General features: G+C 40.3%; 1 protein-coding gene across 1 annotated transcript in view; it reads left to right on the plus strand.

Annotated features, from left to right (window-relative positions):
- Positions 1-16,862, plus strand: part of wdr27 (WD repeat domain 27) — a 170,721-nt gene extending 153,859 nt beyond the window's left edge. Inside the window, exon 24 of the mRNA XM_034185406.1 lies at positions 16,195-16,862. Coding sequence (XP_034041297.1) covers positions 16,195-16,317 — 123 coding nt within the window. The 3' untranslated portion in view covers positions 16,318-16,862. The remainder of the gene's footprint in view (positions 1-16,194) is intronic.
- The last annotated feature ends 6,004 nt before the right edge of the window (positions 16,863-22,866 follow it).

Here is a 22,866-nt window from a genome sequence, read left to right on the forward strand (position 1 = left end):
TTACACACACACACACACACACAGAAGTCAAATAAATAAAAACAATAGCTTGATCTCATAATTACGGTGACGTGGAGCATAATTTCTTGTTATAACGTGATAATTTCTCGTTATAACGTGAAAATACCACATCATGAAATAACATGATAATTTCATATGACGAAATAACGTGATAAGTATCACGTTATAACATGATAAATATCACGTTATAACATGAAACTTTTCACGTAATTGCATGATACTGAGTCAAATATATATTAGGACTTGGCAGCTCAGAGCTTCCGTACGTAAGAAAGAGAGCGACGTCCAGCACGTCAGACTGGGCTTTCCGCCAGAACAATCCCAACGACTTGAGATGCCTGCAGTGTTGACATACAAATATTAATATCATCCTCATTTTTAAGAAATATCAGTATTTCCCAGTGTCTCAGACCGAGAAGGTGGTAACAGCAGATTAATTGCGACAGCGCCATCATGCCCGCTGATCATTGAGGAAGCGCGCATACGGGGAAGCTGGAGACACCTGATCTCGTAATTACAAGATCTTTTCTCATAATTACAAGATCAGGAGGCACCTGATCTCATAATTATGAGATCCCGATCTCGTAATTACGAGATCTTTTCTCGTAATTATGAGATCCCGATGTCGTAATTACGAGAAAAGATCTCATAATTACGAGATCTTTTCTCATAATTACGAGAAAAGATCTCGTAATTACGAGATCTTATCTCGAAATTACGAGATCAGTGGTCTATTTTTTTTTTATCCAGTGAATGCAGTACGCTTCCGTAGGTTTTGGGGGTTCTAAAATCCTGAAAAACAAACCTGAGCTGAAAGGATTAGCATGACAAGATCACAGATGATTACTCATTGAAGACAGCAATATCCACCTCTGTGATTCACATCTCGACCATGTATTTGTGCTGTATTTGCCATTCATATTTTTTATGCAATTTTTGTGTCTTTTGCTCTCTTGAATGACTTTTTTCATGATCGCATTTTTACGAAAAGGTAGTGAAGAAGGACTGTCAGATGAAGAACTGGACAAGGTCCTATTGTGATTTTTTTTAATGGACTGAAGAAAGCACATGTGTGCTTCCACACATTGCTGAGCTTAGTGAGTGCCGTTTTGCTCATCAGCGGTGCAGAGTCAACTGCTGGGCAGACACAGAGCCATCTGTGTCCCACTGCTGTCAGCTTCCAGTACTGAGAAGAAATACCTGTCTAATTTTATGCAAAATATCAAATACCCCTGATGTATTTAGGTGTCATATAAAACAACTAATGAATGTTTTTCATCCATGCAACGGTCAGAATGTTTTCATGCATTGACAATTGCACAAATGGAAAACATTCATTATTTGTATACCACTCAATATGCAGTTTATTCACGATATGGTACAAAAGTTTCATTTTAATACATGGAAATATACATGAAAAAGAATTCCAGTAATCTAATTAGTGCATTTGCTCTGGCTTGACATCCCTCCCGTTCCTTCATCTCTTTGAGATGACGCTTATTGCTTTTGTGCTTTGTATCAATTTCACTTCCTGGATTCATGTATAAACTCAAACGGGAACAAACATGCATGATATTAAGATTTAGAAATGTTTGACAAATTTTATTGGAAAAAATGTTAGGTGACTTAAAGTTAGTGGAACTAAATTTAGGGGAAGCTAATTAGTCTGTGAATGGTTTTCGGTATTCAATGAAAAACTACGCAAAGCTAGCTGACTAAGACACCAACAAAAACGTTTACTCCTCTAATTAGGTTTTAGCTGATTAAGTGAGTGGATGGTCCATTTTGCTATTAACACAGTGCTTACTTTGAGTGCAAGGTAAGGTGCAGGGTGTGTTTTAGCAGTAACATGAATTAATACCAATCAGATTGTCATCCATCATTCCATTTAAAAGCCGTGTGCCTTCGAATTTGATGCATTTGCTGTTGAGACTCCCCATCTGACTCCCCCTGAGGCCTCTGAAAATGCATACTGCGCAACAACTGTATGTTATTTGCATTATTATCACTTACTGAGATACACAACATGTGGAATCACATTAACAATATTTAATGTCATTTCAAAACGCACGACACCCAGCAAACGCATACATAAAAAGTTGGCTCACTTTAACTTTTGTCGTTTTGGCTGGTACCACGCTGCTCTCCAAATATGCCATTGCGTTCTCATCAAGCTGGCTGCTGTTCATTGTTGGACTATCCATGATAAAATCTTCCGGAATATCCATATTGAGACCAACACACACTTCTCGCCTTTTCATGTTATCATCTGCGGACAGTTCTTGGGTTGCGCATGCTATGACGTCATCACTTTATGCACAGCAGGCGGGTATTGGGATACCCGCCCGTTACTGCGGGCAGGTATAGACAGGTAGCGTAAATGTAAATCTATGCTACCAGCCCAGCAAAGCCTCAGTAAGTGATAATAATAGCCTACATCCATCCCGAGCACTGCATGCATGTGTCGTCTTTTCAACTGCACCAGTGGTGCTGAACAAGAGTGTGCCATGCAGCATTAATGCGTAAATCCTTGCGCCTGCAAAAACTGCATCAGTGGAGCTAGACTTTTGCGAGTGTGCTGCGTGTCATGTCAGTGGCTCTCATCCAGTATGTGTGCAGACTGCTCAAGATTTGTGGCCACACTTTCACTGCCACGCCAGACACCATTCAGTGGACAGTTGGCTGTCATGTGCGCATGTGTTGGGAGCAGTGGTGGGCACACTTCCGATAATCCGATAACAGATATTTATCGAAGATAATGTTTTCATTATCGGATTATCTTTTTAGATAACTTTAAAAACCATTATCGGGCTAATTATCTTCCGATGAATTGTCGTCCGATAACTTTTAAACCGATAACGTAGTAAAGCAAGCTGAACAGCAGCAAACATTTTTAAAATTTAAAATCAGTTGAGACCTACCTGTTGAAAGTTTCCTAAGAGATGTATAGTTCTACCCTCTGCAAACAGAAGCAAGCTAGTTTCAGGAGAAACCACTCTACCCTCTGCAGGCAAAGAAGAACTGGCGCACACGCACACGCACAAATAATTTTCTTTAACACCATACTGATATGCTGGCAATATCACCCAAGTCATCCAGACGCATACATTTTTAACTTATGGTTCAAATTTTAACCAAACTAATTTTGGACAAGTTATTTAAAATTACTGTCATGTCTGAAGTTTTATAAAGTGAAAACATCAGATATATGTTTTAGTTTTAAAGTAATGTGCTAATTTTTAAGGTTTTGTGAGCACATGCTGTGCCCAGCAGTGCATTATGGGTAATCTCAGTACATTCACGACAGGACAAATGCATTTCAGACATTCTGTTCAGGCTCCATGGACAGCAGCATTAAACTCTAGTGCCTAAAACGCTCGTGAATATATTCTCTGGGTTTATAGACATTATTGTATTTGTGTTTGTTAAATTCCATGCATCTTAAATCAATGTAGCAGACACGGATTATCTGGAATTTTGTTTTGGCAAGTTTTCAAGGCCTCTACTGCCATACTAAGTGTCTGGGCACCAGTAGATGGCAGTGTTATATTTATTTGGACCCTGGTTATATCAGATGGTTGTCAAATCAACTTTTTGGCTTTGCAAATGGCTTTTTTTTTTTCAAATTAAGTTTAAAAACAAAACAACAACAACAGCAAAAAACATTACAAGACAGCTCTGCTGTGTTTGCACAGGCACAGTGTAAGCGGTTGGATGCTTGTAGCTCAGGAGCAGGATACACTCACGACGGCCGACCAGAATAATATCAAACAGGTTTGATTTTCATTCGACCATACGATCGGCAATCAGGAGGTGGTCGTGAGATGTTGAACGCAGCTTGTTACTCTATGTACACTACACGATGCAGGACGCGCGATTAACCTGAAACTCGGTCCAAAAATTTCTCACATGAATGAAAAATCATCTGAAAAAGGGCCAAAACTCGCACAGTGTAAAGCCAACATTTATGTGTCAACACAATATTGAGTGCACGTTTTACAACATCATAAAACGTGCGCACGGCACTGATAAAACATGCGCACATTCTCTCCACATGCAAAACATTTTGCGATGACACTTCCAGGGCTCCATAAAAATGCCTGGTTTTACAAATAAAAAATGGAATATTTTACAAAAGCACATTTATCTGTAAACACCAACACATGACACACATCACATTAACGTGTTGGTTTACATAATAAATGACTGAACCAATCAGTGTTTAGCAGAGGCACTTTTACCCAGGATCCTTTGCGATCTGTCTGTGTTTGTTACAAAACCTCAGAATTAGTGCATTATTCAACATTAAGAGATATATGTTATATTTTAACTTTGTACAAATGACAGAATTGACATTAATGGAGTTATTCTATCAGTATTCACACAAAACCATAAGTCAGGATGCCTTTATTTGTCAAGACCTCCACCTGACCGGAGCATTCTGATTGGTAGAGAGCTGGCTTTGTTGCTGCTCTCAGGGTGTGTCAGTGCTGTAGCTGTGTAGCTTCCAGAAGGGGGCAGCATGTTCAAGTGCTGACTCATTGTTTGGGTCTTTTGTCACTTTTTATGCTTCCAAAAGCGATTGTGGTGTTTAAACTCAAATTCAGCTTGTTAGCAGTTGCAAATGTACTAGAGACAATAATGGAATTTATCTGTAACTTCCGATACATTTTTGGGTTGTTTATCTTTATCAAATCAAATCAAATCAATTTTATTTATATAGCGCCAAATCACAACAAACAGTTGCCCCAAGGCGCTTTATATTGTAAGGCAAAGCCATACAATAATTACGGAAAAACCCCAACGGTCAAAACGACCCCCTGCGAGCAAGCACTTGGCAACAGTGGGAAGGAAAAACTCCCTTTTAACAGGAAGAAACCTCCAGCAGAACCAGGCTCAGGGAGGGGCAGTCTTCTGCTGGGACTGGTTGGGGCTGAGGGAGAGAACCAGGAAAAAGACATGCTGTGGAGGGGAGCAGAGATCAATCACTAATGATTAAATGCAGAGTGGTGCATACAGAGCAAAAAGAGAAAGAAACACTCAATGCATTATGGGAACCCCCCAGCAGTCTAAGCCTATAGCAGCATAACTAAGGGATAGTTCAGGGTCACCTGATCCAGCCCTAACTATAAGCTTTAGCAAAAAGGAAAGTTTTAAGCCTAATCTTAAAAGTAGAGAGGGTGTCTGTCTCCCTGATCCGAATTGGGAGCTGGTTCCACAGGAGAGGAGCCTGAAAGCTGAAGTCTCTGCCTCCCATTCTACTCTTACAAACCCTAGGAACTACAAGTAAGCCTGCAGTCTGAGAGCGAAGCGCTCTATTGGGGTGATATGTTACTATGAGGTCCCTAAGATAAGATGGGACCTGACTATTCAAAACCTTATAAGTAAGAAGAATAATTTTAAATTCTATTCTAGAATTAACAGGAAGCCAATGAAGAGAGGCCAATATGGGTGAGATATGCTCTCTCCTTCTAGTCCCCGTCAGTACTCTAGCTGCAGCATTTTGAATTAACTGAAGGCTTTTCAGGGAACTTTTAGGACAACCTGATAATAATGAATTACAATAGTCCAGCCTAGAGGAAATAAATGCATGAATTAGTTTTTCAGCATCACTCTGAGACAAGACCTTTCTAATTTTAGAGATATTGCGTAAATGCAAAAAAGCAGTCTTACATATTTGTTTAATATGCGCTTTGAATGACATATCCTGATCAAAAGGATTTCTCACAGTATTACTAGAGGTCAGGGTAATGCCATCCAGAGTAAGGATCTGGTTTGACACCATGTTTCTAAGATTTGTGGGGCCAAGTACAATAACTTCAGTTTTATCTGAGTTTAAAAGCAGGAAATTAGAGGTCATCCATGTCCTTATGTCTGTAAGACAATCCTGCAGTTTAGCTAATTGGTGTGTGTCCTCTGGCTTCATGGATAGATAAAGCTGGGTATCATCTGCGTAACAATGAAAATTTAAGCAATGCCGTCTAATAATACTGCCTAAGGGAAGCATGTATAAAGTGAATAAAATTGGTCCTAGCACACAACCTTGTGGATCTCCATAATTAACCTTAGTCTGTGAAGACGATTCCCCATTTACATGAACAAATTGTAATCTATTAGATAAATATGATTCAAACCACCGCAGCGCAGTGCCTTTAATACCTATGGCATGCTCTAATCTCTGTAATAAAATTTTATGGTCAACAGTATCAAAAGCAGCACTGAGGTCTAACAGAACAAGCACAGAGATGAGTCCACTGTCTGAGGCCATAAGAAGATCATTTGTAACCTTCACTAATGCTGTTTCTGTACTATGATGAATTCTAAAACCTGACTGAAACTCTTTAAATAGACCATTCCTCTGCAGATGATCAGTTAGCTGTTTAACAACTACCCTTTCAAGAATTTTTGAGAGAAAAGGAAGGTTGGAGATTGGCCTATAATTAGCTAAGATAGCTGGGTCAAGTGATGGCTTTTTAAGTAATGGTTTAATTACTGCCACCTTAAAAGCCTGTGGTACATAGCCAACTAATAAAGATAGATTGATCATATTTAAGATCAAAGCATTAAATAATGGTAGGGCTTCCTTGAGCAGCCTGGTAGGAATGGGGTCTAATAGACATGTTGATGGTTTGGATGAAGTAATTAATGAAAATAACTCAGACAGAACAATCTGAGAGAAAGAGTCTAACCAAATACCGGCATCACTGAAAGCAGCCAAAGATAACGATACGTCTTTGGGATGGTTATGAGTAATTTTTTCTCTAATAGTTAAAATTTTATTAGCAAAGAAAGTCATGAAGTCATTACTAGTTAAAGTTAAAGGAATACTTGGCTCAATAGAGCTCTGACTCTTTGTCAGCCTGGCTACAGTGCTCAAAAGAAACCTGGGGTTGTTCTTATTTTCTTCAATTAGTGATGAGTAGTAAGATGTCCTAGCTTTACGGAGGGCTTTTTTATAGAGCAACAGACTCTTTTTCCAGGCTAAGTGAAGATCTTCTAAATTAGTGAGACGCCATTTCCTCTCCAACTTACGGGTTATCTGCTTTAAGCTGCGAGTTTGTGAGTTATACCATGGAGTCATGCACTTCTGATTTAAGGCTCTCTTTTTCAGAGGAGCTACAGCATCCAAAGTTGTCTTCAATGAGGATGTAAAACTATTGACGAGATACTCTATCTCACTTACAGAGTTTAGGTAGCTACTCTGCACTGTGTTGGTATATGGCATTAGAGAACATAAAGAAGGAAACATATCCTTAAACCTAGTTACAGCGCTTTCTGAAAGACTTCTAGTGTAATGAAACTTATTCCCCACTGCTGGGTAGTCCATCAGAGTAAATGTAAATGTTATTAAGAAATGATCAGACAGAAGGGAGTTTTCAGGGAATACTGTTAAGTCTTCAATTTCCATACCATAAGTCAGAACAAGATCTAAGATATGATTAAAGTGGTGGGTGGACTCATTTACATTTTGAGCAAAGCCAATTGAGTCTAATAACAGATTAAATGCAGTGTTGAGGCTGTCATTCTCAGCATCTGTGTGGATGTTAAAATCGCCCACTATAATTATCTTATCTGAGCTAAGCACTAAGTCAGACAAAAGTTCTGAAAATTCACAGAGAAACTCACAGTAACGACCAGGAGGACGATAGATAACAACAAATAAAACTGGTTTTTGGGACTTCCAATTTGGATGGACAAGACTAAGAGTCAAGCTTTCAAATGAATTAAAGCTCTGTCTGGGTTTTCGATTAATTAATAAGCTGGAATGGAAGATTGCTGCTAATCCTCCGCCTCGGCCCGTGCTACGAGCATTCTGACAGTTAGTGTGACTCGGGGGTGTTGACTCATTTAAACTAACATAATCATCCTGCTGTAACCAGGTTTCTGTAAGGCAGAATAAATCAATATGTTGATCAATTATTATATCATTTACTAACAGGGACTTAGAAGAGAGAGACCTAATGTTTAATAGACCACATTTAACTGTTTTAGTCTGTGGTGCAGTTGAAGGTGCTATATTATTTTTCTTTTTGAATTTTTATGCTTAAATAGATTTTTGCTGGTTATTGGTGGTCTGGGAGCAGGCACCGTCTCTACGGGGATGGGGTAATGAGGGGATGGCAGGGGGAGAGAAGCTGCAGAGAGGTGTGTAAGACTACAACTCTGCTTCCTGGTCCCAACCCTGGATAGTCACGGTTTGGAGGATTTAAGAAAATTGGCCAGATTTCTAGAAATGAGAGCTGCTCCATCCAAAGTGGGATGGATGCCGTCTCTCCTAACAAGACCAGGTTTTCCCCAGAAGCTTTGCCAATTATCTATGAAGCCCACCTCATTTTTTGGACACCACTCAGACAGCCAGCAATTCAAGGAGAACATGCGGCTAAACATGTCACTCCCGGTCCGATTGGGGAGGGGCCCAGAGAAAACTACAGAGTCCGACATTGTTTTTGCAAAGTTACACACCGATTCAATGTTAATTTTAGTGACCTCCGATTGGCGTAACCGGGTGTCATTACTGCCGACGTGAATTACAATCTTACCAAATTTACGCTTAGCCTTAGCCAGCAGTTTCAAATTTCCAAAGTTAAAGATAACTTTTCAGTTATCTGATTATCTGTTATCGAAGTTAATTTTTTGGTTATCTGTGCCCACCACTGGTTGGGAGGACCAATTCATTGAGATTCCACATGGGAAAGTTATCACTTTTTTTTGCCAGTTTTTATGCAATTTTGTGTCTCTGCTTCCTCTCCACTAGTCACAGTCCATTGAGATACCAGCCTAAGTAACTATTTAGTGCATCTCAAAAAAAATGAGAACAGCATGAAAAAGTTCAATATTTTTTCAGGTATTTCAGAAAGTGAAAATTTTATATGTATGCACACAGTGCATCTGAAAAGTATTTGCAATGCTTCACTTTTTCCACATTTTGTTATGTTACAGCCTTAAGCCCCTTTCACACCAGGCCAGCGGAGTTGTGTAATACCCACTACACCAGTTCCACCCTGCAGCTCCATAAAACCTGAAAATGTTTTTCTTATTATATTTCATTTGAAGTCACAGTTTATGCAATATAAGGTCATGAATCTCTCAGTCTGGTTCAGTACACACAACCACATTCATGTAGAAGATTGGTGACTTGACATCCTACACAAGGAGCGTAAGCCGCAGAAGGTTATTTCTGACCTGGCTGGCTGTTCACAGAGTGCTGTATCAAAGCATATTCATGGAAAGTTGACTGGAAGGAAAAAGTGTGATTGGAAAAGATAAACAAGCAACAGGGATGACTGCAGCTTTGCGAAGAGAGTCAAACAAAGTTGATTCCCGGACTTAGGGGACTTTCATAAGTGGACTGAGGCTAGAGTCAGTGTATTAAGAGCCACCATGCACAGATGTGTCCAGAAAATGGGTTACAGGTGTTGCATTAGCCACTCCTGAACCAGTAATGCCACTTGCTCAGGTCAGAAGTTACTTACCTGTGTTAAGAAGTAAAAGAACTGGACCGTTGCTCAGTGGTCCAAAGTTTTATTTATTTATTTTTTTGTCAGATGAAAATAAATTTTGCATTTAAATTTGGAAATCAAGGTCCCAAAGTCTGGGGAGGTATATCATCTAAGGTGCTTGAAGTCCAGTGTGAAGTTTCAAAAAGTCAGTGATGATTTGGAGTGTCATGTCATCTACTGGTGTTTGTCCACTGTGTTTTATCAAGTCCAAAGTCAATGCACCCATCTACCAGGAGATTGTAGAGCACTTCATGCTAATATCTGCTCACACGTTTTATGGAGATGCTGATTTCCTTTTCCAGAAAAATTTGGCAACACAGTGCCTAAAATAGTACCATTGTTTGCTGACCATGGTATTACTGTACTTTAGGTCAGCCAACACGCCTGACCTGAAACCCATAGACAATGTTTGGGTTACTGTCAAGAGGAAGATGAGAGACACTATACCCAAAAATTCAGACAAACTGAAGGCCTCTGTCAAAACAACCTGTCAAATGGATGAAAAACTCCATGCCCGATGGCAGCTCTTTGCCTCCGTATATAAATTTTGAAGACAGGAGTAAATGCTATATACATCAAATATTGTGTTTTTAACCTTTTAAGCATTATTTATGATCTATGCATAACCTCAAATGACATGGTATATAAATTAATGTAATAAGCAATGTACATTATAATTAACTCAAATTGCCTCAAATTGTGGCCCTTACAATAGATTAAAAACATTACGGATTTTGAATTATTTTCATTTATTCTGCTTCTGCCCATGGATGTCTGAGAAGTACCCATCATATGGACAAAATGGCCCATTCTCCAGGCCCTGAGAGTCCATTAGCCAATACCACCCTTCTGAAATATGAATCACTGCTTTCTGATCTTTAGCAAAGTCCTACTCAGAGCACTATCTGATTTGTTTGATGTCACCAGTTCAGCCTATCAATGTTAAAAGGCTACTGTCCCACAGACTGGCATAGAATAAGGTTGCAGTGTGCACACAGGAGCTGTGTCAGCTGGATTTATTTATTTATTCATTTATTCAACTTCATAATAATGTTGCTTATAGTTTCTTGCACTTTTTGTGTGAAGGTCATGTTGAAAGGTTTTGTGAATGAAACATGCTGTAAGGCATTTCAAGGAAGTTTTGTATTAAGAGGTTTTGTTGTTCTAAATTTTGACACCTTTTTAACATTTTTTGCTGCAGGCAACTATCCGTTATCAGCCTCCTACGTTATACCCCCGGCACACTCGAGGCTGAATGAGCCCGAATCCTTCTCAAATGAAAATTTTACCCATATTTGGGAAGTGTCGAGGCACAGTCACATCGGACAGCAGTCTGAGTGTAGTCTAAACAGTTGGGCACAGTCGTGTGGCCGTCCCAAATGTTTTGCTCATCTTCAAAACAATTGTGGTGCAGTTGAAGTGGAAAAGCAATCGAATTGCAGTCTGTGTGCAGTCTGACTGCTTTCTGCATATTCTCATGGTATCAAAACAGCATTCGGAACAGTCTGATCACACTCGGGAGACATTCACCATTGTCAGGCATGTCAAATCCTGCCGGTATGTCCAGAATGTGGCACGGATGAGCTGTACATGCACCTTCACTAGATCCCGTTTGGGGTTCACAAAGCAGATATTTTTATGTGCAATGTCTGTGGCACACATTCATCTTGTGTCCTACACGTAAACATTGTGCAGTCAAACCGAAACCACCCTGTCCCTGCGAGTCAATGCGTTCCATGGCCACAGGGCACCGCACACACATCTGAACTAGGTGTTATATACATAATAAACAGATTACAGATACATTGTCATGTCCTATCATGGGTTACATAATGTATATGAATTATGATGATCATCATAGCTGTAACATCACATGCAGCTGTGCTGCACCACGCTGCTGCCCCACATCAAGTCACAGTGTTCCAGAGGCTCTGCGCGGTATGCCACAGTGCAGCTGACTGGGGTGTCACAGCTGTAAAACACATATCGTGACATGTACACCATCTTCCTCTGTACAAGCTGCGACAATGCACCTGTGTGGGCAAGCAGAAGAACATAAATAAAAATTAAAAACTCACCTTTAGATCGCTTCCAGCTCAATCTCGCGGTGTAGGGGTGAACACCAGCCAGGCTGTGCCATGTCATAAAATCCATGTCATCCTGTGATCAGCCAACTGGCGAAGGCAAATGCTGCATCCACCGCGAAAAATATATCCCATGTGACATGCCGCCGTGCAGCGCAACTCCTGCTATCAAATGTACGAGGTCTATTAGAAAAGTATCCGACCTTATTATTTTTTATCAAAAACCATATGGATTTGAATCACGTGTGATTACATCAGACATGCTTGAACCCTCGTGGGCATGCAAGAGTTTTTTCACGCCTGTCGGTTACGTCATTCGCCTGTGGGCAGTCTTTGAGTGAGGAGTCGCCCACCCTCTTGTCGTTTTTTCATTATTTAAGAATGGCTCAGAGACTACTGCTTTGTTTGATCAAAATTTTTTCAAAACTGTAAGGCACAACTGAGTGGACACCATTCGATAAATTCAGCTGGTTTTCGGTAAAAATTTTAACGGCTGATGAGAGATTTTGGTCTGGTAGTGTCACCGTAAGGACGGCCCACAGCGCCTGACGGCGATCTGCGCTTCGAGGCGGCAGCATCTCACCGTTTCAAGTAGGCTCTGTTGATCCAGGAAGTCGTCAGAGAACAGAGAACTTTCAGAAGAAGTCGGCATGAGGAGTTTATTCGTACATTCCATTGTTAACGGACATTTTGTAATGAAAGAACGTGCGGGCAGAGTCGCATGTCGGGCCGGACCCGACCGCGGGGGGTCGCGACAGGAAAAACACCTCCGTTGGAAACCTTAACGGGCAAGTTGGAACATGCCCAAGCTGTTAAACAATTTCTCAGTTACTCACTTGTTGAAAGCCATCAAATGCCGCCTGAATTTTACAAATGGTTTTCAACACGGAGGTGTTTTTCCTGTCGCGGCGCACACAGATTTGCCGAGTCGTCACGGAAACGACTCGGCGAATTTGCGCGCACGTCTTTCATTAAAAAATGTCCTTAAACAGTGGAATGTCCGCATAAAGTCCTCATGCCGGCCTCTTCTGAATCTTCTTTGTTCTCTCACGACGTCCTGGGTGAATTAAGCCTTAAATTAGGATGTTTTCAGGTCGAAACAGGCCGACGACGGCGCCTGGAAGCGCTGCACGACGTCCTGCTCTGTGGGAAGTCCTTACAGCGACAGAAACACCCCATAATCTCTCATCAGCCGTTAAACTTTTCACCGAAAACCAGCTTAATTTCTCGAATAGTGTCCACTTGGATATTCCTCACAGGTCCAGAAAAAATGTTGATAAAGCAACGCGCGCTGTCTCGAGCAGCGTGTGAAACAAAGCAATTCAGCCGAGAGGGCGGGACCACATCTCACTCAAGGCCTGCCCACAGGGAAATGACGTCACCGACACGCGTGAAAAAACTCACGCATGCGCACGAGGGTTCAAGCATGATTGGTGTAATCGCACGTCATTCAAATCCATATAGTTAAAAAAAAATAAAAGGGTCGGTTTATTATCTAATAGACCTCGTACATCCATTTGATAGCACAACCCCAAATCATAAAAAGTTGGGACGACATGGAAAATGCAAAAAACAAACAAACAGCAGTGAGCCTTACATTTACTTTGACTTCTCAGAATCAGAATCACCTTTATTGTCATTGCACAATAAACCAGCACAACGAAATTTGCTTGTGCATCCTCAAAAACAATGCCCGCCCTCACACATAACTTAACCACATGCACCCGCACACAGATATTTCTGTAAATATTAAGAACATCAGGAGATTTTTTGGGGGGGGCTCAGACACCTTTAAATTACACCATTCCGGTCAGACATATGTCTTATATTGCACTGTTCCCACATTTTCTTTGTCCCATATTACACATGCCCCTCTGCAACCCCAATTCTAATAAAGTTTGGACATTGTGTAAAATGTAAATAAAAACAGAATACAATGATTTGCAAATCCTCTTCAACCTGTATTCAATTGAATACACCACAAAGACAAGATATTTAATGTTCAAACTAATAACTGATTTTTGTGCAAATATTTGCTAATTTTGAAATGGATGCCTGCAACACATTTCAAAAAAGCTGGGACAGTGGTATATTTACCACTGTGTTACATCACCTTTCCTTCTAATAACACTCAATAAGCATTTGGGAACTGTGGGCACTAATTGTTGAAGCTTTGTAGGTGGAATTCTTTCCCATTCTTGCGTGAAGTATGACTTCAGTTGTTCAACAGTCCGGAGTCTTCGTTGTTGTATTTTGTGCTTCATAATGTGCCACACATTTTCAATGGGCGTCAGGTCTGGACTGCAGGCAGGCCAGTCTAGTACCCGCACTCTTTTACGACGAAGCCATGCTGTTGTAACATGTGCAGAATGTGGCTTGGCATTGTCTTCCTGAAATAAGCAGGGATGTCCCTGAAAAAGACGTTGCTTGGATGGCAGCATGTGTTGCTCCAAAACCTGGATGTACCTTTCAGCATTGATAGTGCCATCACAGAACACACCCCCATGCCATCACAGATGCTGGCTTTTGAACTTTGCACTGGTAACAATCTGAATGGTCTATTCCCTTTTTTGTCCGGAGGACACGACGTCCGTGATTTCCAAAAACAATTTCAAATGTGGACTCAGACCACAGCACACTTTTCCACTTTGCATCTGTGCATTTCAAATGAGCTCAGGCCCAAAGAAGGCGGCGGCGTTTCTGGATGTTGTTGATGTATGGCTTTTGCTTTGCATGGTAGAGTTTTAACTTGCACTTGTAGATGTAGCAATGAACTGTGTTAACTAACAATGGTTTTCTGAAGTGTTCCTGAGCCCACGCGGTAAGATCCTTTACACAATGATGTCAGTTTTTAATGCAGTGCCGCCTGAGGGATCGAAGCTCACGGGTATTCAATGTTGGTTTTCGTCCTTGCCACTTACATGTAGAAAGTTCTCCAGATTCTCTAAATCTTCTGATTGATTGTATTATGGACTGTAGATGATGGAATCCCTAAATTCCTTGCAAACTGTTGGACTATTTTTTCACGCAGTTGTTCACAAAGTGGTGATCCTCGCCCCCATCTTTGCTTTGAACGACTGAGCCTTTTGGGGATGCTCCTTTTATACCCAATCATGACACTCACAATTAGTGTCCTCAGTTCCCAAATGCTTATTGAGTGTTCTTAGAAGGAAAGGTGATGTAACACAGTGGTAAACATACCACTGTCCCAGCTTTTTTGAAACGTGTTGCAGGAATCCATTTCAAAATGAGCACATATTTGCACAAAAACAATAAAGTTTATCAGTTTGAACATTAAATATCTTGTTTTTGTGGTGTATTCAATTGAATATAGGTTGAAGAGGATTTGCAAATCATTGTATTCTGTTTTTATTTACATTTTACACAATGTCCCAACTTCATTGGAATTGGGGTTATAAAATGTCGGTTGACATTTAAAATACCCAACTTTAATAAAACCCTTAAATTGCTAAAAATCAATCCAACATTTAATAAATACTCCTAAAAAGTAAAAATAGTTAAAACAGAAATTGCACATGTCCCCCATTGTTCTAATTAGAGCAATGCAGTTGCAGTTTTATTCTTTGCAGACCTTATGAGCCCAAGCTATTTCATGTTTTGTTGGTACACTTAAATTTTAATTGTTAATATACGCGGAATCCATTCCTACATTTAAGGGCTGCAAAACATTCCAAAAAGTTGGGATGGTAGTGATTTATTAAGATTAGGATGAAGCCATCACTTTTACAGTCAGTTTTCTTGAGACAAGTCAGGAGATGGACACATGAACATTTCCAAGTCACTGAATAAGTCTTGAATTTTATTTACAGATCCAAATCAAAAGTTTGGAAACACTTTCCCATTCAGTTGAATGTTTTCAATTGAATGGGAAAGTGTATCCAAACTTTTGACTGGTAGTGTACCTCAACTGGCTTCTGTGATCAATTACACTGACTAATCATGGCAGCCCTTGATAATACTTCAAAATAAAGAGAACATTATCCACTTTTTTTTTTTTTAGCAGTACACTGGAGCTGGCTGTATCATTAGTTCATAGAGTACTACTTGTTAGCAGCTGTCAGAATACATAAATTACAAAGGTGTTTTCTAGCTATTGCTGATCATTGTCAAAATGTTCCTATAAAATAACATTCACATAATGGTTCACATCAGATATAATAATCATCTGCTCAACTATCTCATAGAAAATTGAGATAGTTTATGTGTGCATAATTTATCATATTAGATAATGTGCCACATATGTTTGTTCTTTTTAAAAAGGGTGTGCAGCATATGAGTTGATGTTAAGTGTGTTGGTGTGAGCTTGCCTTAATATTTTGTAAACAGTTGACTCACCACTACTAGTATGTGCAACAAGCCCCAGTACTGACTAAACAAAGTTATATAACAGAGATAAGGTCAGCCATATTCACGGTTTTGGTGATAAATGATAAAGTGCACATTTTTGTGACAGATGAACTCAGTGGTGTTAGTCTGTAACTGGTGGTTTTAACATAAAAGTCTGAATTGGGTGTTCTGACCAGTGGTTGATTATGAGTGCTTTTTGTTTTCCACTCTGTGTCTTGTAGTTGCTGACCGGAACCCTGGATGGAAAGCTGAGACTGTTTAAGTCCAGCAGTGGGGAATGTCTGTCTCATGAAACCAGTGCTCCTGTGTGCAGTGCCCTCGATTTCAATATGTCCCGGCAATGAAAATGTTCTTTTTTGCTTGGTGTTATATGGTACTAATTCCATCTGTCACCCAGTCGGTATTTTGACAGTCTTTGTTAAAGTTGTCTACACACCACCTGATGAATCTTGCTTCAACTGAGGCGTAAATTCTTTCATTAATTTGAGCAAATAGCTTCAGTTTGTGTATTAATCCACATTGTTTAACTACACTGTTTTTTCATTATTGCTTCATTTCTGTGTGGATATGACATGCTAGATGGTCACACATCAAACTTTATAAGTGTTTTTAGTGTGTGGAACAGACATGGTATTAGATTGCTGGCTGGGACCGCAACATAATTGTCTGCATCAGGGCTATGACATCAGCTTGGGTGCGACCTCTACAGCTGCCAGACAATACAGATGCTACTACTGTTCACATTGACACACCCTTCTACATTGTTTGAGCTCAACAATTTCTTTTCCTCCAGCTCAGTCCCAACAAAATGTCAGTTGTGTTGACTGTATAAGAACAGGATAATTAATGGAGGAGTCTTATTACAATAAATCTGTTTCTGTGTTTGAGAACAGCCAAAATTGTTTTTCCACATTGTTAATTCAATAAAATAGAAATATTCATATTGGCAAAAATAACGATTATACCTGTATGTTTGTGAAAGGATCATATCTGCCGATATTATCAGCTAACCGACATATTAGTTGAGCACTACTAGTTACCCTATTCACAAGCAGCCAGAGGATGTCTTTGGACATTTTATGAAGCTTGGAATTTTTTTGAGTTCCAATCTGGCTGTCGGTCATTTGGTGTATGCTGTTTTCTACACTGAAAAATCAGGTTGCTATCTCTTATCCAGGTCCCACGTCATTGTGCTCTGTGCACTCAGCAGGAGCACCGCCGGAGACGTTCTGATCACACCAAGACATGCCACAACCTATCAGTTTATCCAGTGTGAAGCTGATTTTAAGGGTTTTTCCTTGCCATCGTGACCTTTCCAGTCACAGTTTTTAATTGACACATCCATATATTGCCAGCGTTGAATACCACAAGTCTTTGCATGCACGTACTGGCAGGAAGTGTAAGCTACTTTTCAGTCAGTCCCCGGCGTTGCTTGTCTGACCAACTCCCCCTGGCTTTTCATGCATCGTGTCTGTCTCCCATGTTGGGGGAGGTCATACAGAGTTTGGGCAAATCTACATAAGCACTGCAGCAGATTACATACCATGATCACATGATCAGTGACCAGCCAACGTCAAGCCTGAAGTATCATTGCAGAGCAATAAAGTGGTTGAGTGATCAAAAGTTATTGTGTGCTGATGGAGTTTTCTATTAGTAAGAAATAAATAAAATGATGCAAACTGCAGTTTCATGCCTTGCTGAAAACAGCAGTCATAACAGAAATTAAGAAAAAGGCAGCTAATGGAGACCTCATTTTCATCACACTTTTAGGTTCATTAATTTCTTCCTTCTGTTTCTCACTTAGGCAGTGAAGAGACCACAAGGACAAGTTCAGAAACAAAACTTGTGTTGAATTCACACGAGAACCATAAACAAAACCACAGTGATGTAAGCATGGCTATCAAGGCTCTGCAAGATCTATTCAGACATAAAAACAACATGCAAAGTACGAGGGGAATGTTTTTTTGAAAGGGAGGGAAAAAAACCCACAGGTGATGCTCATCAGGCACACAGTCAGAACCAGAATATGTTGAAAACACTTTTGCTCTCAGATTCCGTTGGTGTTGCAAGACCCTTGTTTTTGGAGTGTAAAAAAAACTGTCATTTTTAATATGTACAGCTGATGTTTATCTAAACATAAAAAGGCTCGTGTCAAATTGTGTTATATCAATAGAAATAAATTTGTGCATTTCTTAAATCTGTTTTTCTTCTTCCGTCATCTGATATTTGAAGTCTTAAAGGGGTCATGACTGAGCAGATTAAAAAAAAAAATCAGTTGTTAAAATAGCAACACAAAATAGCTCACAATGAAGCGTCTAATCATTACCAACCTTTGCACACACACACACTCGGTAATATCTCCAGGTGCAGTACAAAGCAACAAAATGATGGTCTGATCACCAAACAGACTGTATCAATCCTCTTCTCATGTTTGAAAACGAGCACTAGATGACATGTGTTTATAGTTACTGTGAAAATGAGGTCGACTCTGACTTCAGTCATAATGGGAAACAATCACTTTGTTATTACCAGTCGTGTTTGTTTGAAAGGAATAAAGAATACCTCTAAAACGATGATAAAGTTGCAGGTATGTGTCAATATTTAGTGAAGATGGCCATTGCACAAGTTTTGTGAGTGTGAAGGGGGTTCTGATATTTAAGTTAACCCCCCAATTGGTGCTAGTGTTTACCCCTCAATTCTGTAGCGTAAAGTAGAATCTACAATTCCCCCCGAATGAAATGTTAATCCGTTGCAGGTTACTTTCCCAAGGAAAAATTGGTACCCACTTACAGATGGGTGGCCTGAGACAATACAGATGATGCTAAGATGAGTGAGAATCATTGCAGGTCTACATATTGGTTGCCCAACTCCTGAGCCGACTGAGGAACTTGCTGCACACTCCATATAGGAATAGAGGAGTTTAAAAATGTAAAGCTTAATGTGCATATACTTTACATGCACATTAACATGATACAAAAAAAATCTAATTTCTATGTGTTCTGTCAATGAACATTATGAGGAAATGCTGCAGATCTTTTGGTTGCCGCAACCTTTTTGTTGATGTTTCCAATTAAATAATTGCCCGTTGACACCAGTCAAATTATTTGAACTCTTATTACCTTCGGGGTGATGGTTCAGCGGTTAATGTGGTTGCCTTGAGATAAGGATTTCCTCAGTTCAAATCCCTGTCAGAATGGAGGAAATCATTCAGGCCCCTTGGGCAACATTCTTTAACCTCAAGTTGTTCCTGTTGTGTAGTTGTGTGTCTTTCATGTTATTGTTGGTACGTATGTGAGTTTGAGGCGTCGCTCACGTCATTCATGAAATTTTTCACGCTTCTCACTTCCATGTTGCTTGTTTATGATTGCTGTTAAAATATTTTTTTGAAAATTGGCTCTTGTGTTGAGATTTTTTTTTTTATTAATTCCTTTCCTCCACGTTATTATTAGCCATCCATCCATTTTCTATACCCACTTACTCCAATCAAGGGTCATGGGGGCTGAAGCCTATCCCAGCAATCATAGGGTGTGAGTTGGGGTACACCCTGGACAGGATGCCAGTCTGTATTAAGCCCCTTTCACACCGGGCCTGCGTAGGGTCGCATTGTGCTGCATATGTATTACTCAGTAATGGCTGCGTATGTTGCGTGGGGGGCTTTGGCCGCCTCTTCTTCTGTGGTTTTGGCACACTTCTTCTTCTTCTGTGGTCTTGGGCATGATGGGTATTTTACTGATAAAAAACCTAAATGATTTAGGCGTAGGGTAGTATACAATTGCGGAGGCTTGGTGTACAGTAGAGCAGTGTTATGTAGAGTTGCATACACTGGATGCAGTGCTCTATGCCGATTGTCCACTATGTTTGCATCCATTTCGAGGACCTCTTTGCGTCCCTCAGCATATTGCCACGTAGGGCTGCATACACTGTGTAGTCGGTACGCCGCATTACGCAACGCTATGTTGGCCCGGTGTGAAAGGGACTTTGGGGCCACAAATAGATACGCAAACACACCTACGTTCAATTGAAAGTTTCCATTTCACCTAGCTTATCTTGTGGATGTGGGAGAAACCCGGAGGGAACTCACAGGAACATACAAACTCCACAAAGAAAGGTCCCAGGTGGGAAGTGATCCCATGACCTTCTTGTTGAGAGGCAACAAGGCTAACCACTAAGCCACCATTGTTATTATTATAGCTGTTGTTAAATATCCTCAAATTCCAGCATTTCTGACTGTATAGACGCTTCTGTTATGGTCAGGTTTAATCTGAGTCAGTGTGAATGCAGTTATGTAGACAGAAAACTCAAAAGGGGTAAGGTGCCAAACACAAGGGAATTTATTCAGATCCCCCAAATTACAAAGCAGTCTTAAATGTGAACGTGCCCGAGAGTTGACAAAAATCCAGAGTAAAAGAAGCAAAGTTAAAAACAAACAAACAAACAAAAAAAAACCAAAATCAAAATGTCATATAACAGAGACACAGGGTTCTTGGAGCATATTCACAGAGGTTATCAAAATCAGCAAGCAAGAAGAAAGTCAAAACAGAGAGGAGCATTCATAATGAACTGACTAACAGCCAAGGAATTGTTTAAGTAACACAGGTGAAATTGACAACAGGTGAGTGGGGATACAAGGAGGCGGGACATAGACTCGCATGGGTGAAACAATGTGCAGGGAAATAAATCACTGAACAGACCAGACCCGGTGCAAATGACAATAAAAGAACAACAGGAGAGAAAGAAAAATAATTTACCATAATCAACCATAACTGAAGAGGAGGGCAAAGCCCCAAACCAACATAGAACTCAGGAGTTAATAAGGTGCAAGAGTGAGAGAACTAACATAATGACAGAAGGAGGTGATCTGAACATACAGACTAAAAGAACTAATAATTACCAAAAACAAAATCCAGAACTAAAGCAGAAAAGTAAAGTGGAACTCGAGCATGTGAAGGAGTACAACAGGAAGACAAAACAAGACAGACAGGTGAGGATGCAGGGGTGGAACACAGAGGACCCAGACCACAGACAGTGATCAAACATGAACAAATGAACCTATACAGAAAATCACTAAAAAAGAGCAATAATAAATGAACATGCACTGAAAATAATAATATTTAAAGAAGTCAACAAGTGAATTAATAATGGTAAATGGACTGCATTTATATAGCGCTTTTCCATCTGCATCAGACACTCAAAGTGCTTTACAATAGTGGCTCACATTCACCCCGATGTCAGGGTGCTGCCATACAAGGAGCTCACTACACACCGGGAGCAACTAGTGGATTAAGGACCTTGCCCAGTGGCCCTCAGTGATTTTCCAGTCACGCTGGGATTTGAACCGAGGATCCTCTGGTCTCAAGCTCAACACTTAACCACCAGACCATCACCCCCCCAATAATACCTAAAAGTACACAGACAAACATACCCACAACACACTACCCTTGTAAGTTGCTTTGTGCATGACTTGTGCCATGAAAGTCCATAACTGGACACCTGCTTGCCCTGTGAGACACAAATGCTACAGTTTGTGAGAGAGAGACGGCCACAGCCTGAAATCAGCAGAGGTCTAACAGACAGCATTTTCTTTCTATTGAAAGTGACAGGTGCAAATAAAAAAATACAATCTTTGGCTATTTTTCTGCCGCATTATTGTTGACAGGGTATTTTTGGTAACATACTTTAAGATCTGTTTTTAAGTCATCTGCTGACCTATATAAGCTTGCTGATAATTTAAAAAAAAAAAAAAAATTATTTTAACACTTTTATCAGAGAGGACATATTAAGTGGACAACGTACTGATAAGCAAAGTCTATGTTTTGTTTGTCATATGCAGAAAATTCCTACATTTTCTAAATGCCTCACCGCTATGACTGGCACCTAGTCACCGTCTGTGAACTGGAGTAGACAGGCTGGTGGAAAAGAACTTATCTGGAATGGAATTTCCGACGTCATTCACACACAGCCCATTAGGAGAGCATATTGTTTGACGTATTAGCTGACGCTGATGATAGAATGATAAATCCGCCATTGGGGCGCCATGTCTGAACTCCATCAGATAGAGGTGAATTTTCAGAATGGCTGCTCTGCTCAGTCTTGTCCAGCGTCCAGTCTTCTGCATTTGATTTACTTTCGTGGGCTGTGGGTTTTAATTGATGTCGAGGCAGATTGCCTGTGAAGATTTTCTGCAGCATTAGATGAAATGCAATGACGTTAACACAACACAATCTGCCAGGTTTCCTATCAGCGCAGGAACTACTGTCATGCATTATAAAGAGCAGGGCTAGAGGTGTGCAGGATTTATGGGGTGGTGTTATTCTGCATCTGTGTGTCACAGAGATAGGTATGTACTGGCGAAGGTTGACTCTGCCCTGTCACGGTGAGCTTTAGTGTTCCTGCAAGCAAAGCCTTTTTAGTGGAACAAAATCTAATAAATTGTCTTTGGAATAAATTTATGCATCCACATTACTTCTACCTTCTTGCACAGTGGAATGTGTGCAGGCCTGCATGTCAGATTCAGAATATTTCCTTGAATGAATAAATGCGCCACGCTAAGGGCCCCTTCACACATAGTGCAAATTTGGTCGAATTTCGCATGAAGCAAGAATCGTATGCAATCCATGTAAAATTGTAGCTGCCTCTAACACCTTGTACACCTGTTGCAACAACTATTTGCGCACACCAGAGGCGCTGAGTGTGTGCTATGAGAGGACCTCAAACCCTCTCGCGGCAGGTGTTGGCCAAATTACAGTTTACACACATGAACATCTAACACGGCTCATTTGGCACTTAGAAAATGTGTGGCCATTCGCACTGTTAACACAACTACAGTCAGCAGATGATCACTGTCGAGCTGGATGTGAAATTTGACTAATTACCCCATGAGTGTGGCTTTGCAA

Source organism: Thalassophryne amazonica, chromosome 13 (genome assembly GCF_902500255.1).
Source record: "Thalassophryne amazonica chromosome 13, fThaAma1.1, whole genome shotgun sequence".
Taxonomy (NCBI): domain Eukaryota; kingdom Metazoa; phylum Chordata; class Actinopteri; order Batrachoidiformes; family Batrachoididae; genus Thalassophryne; species Thalassophryne amazonica.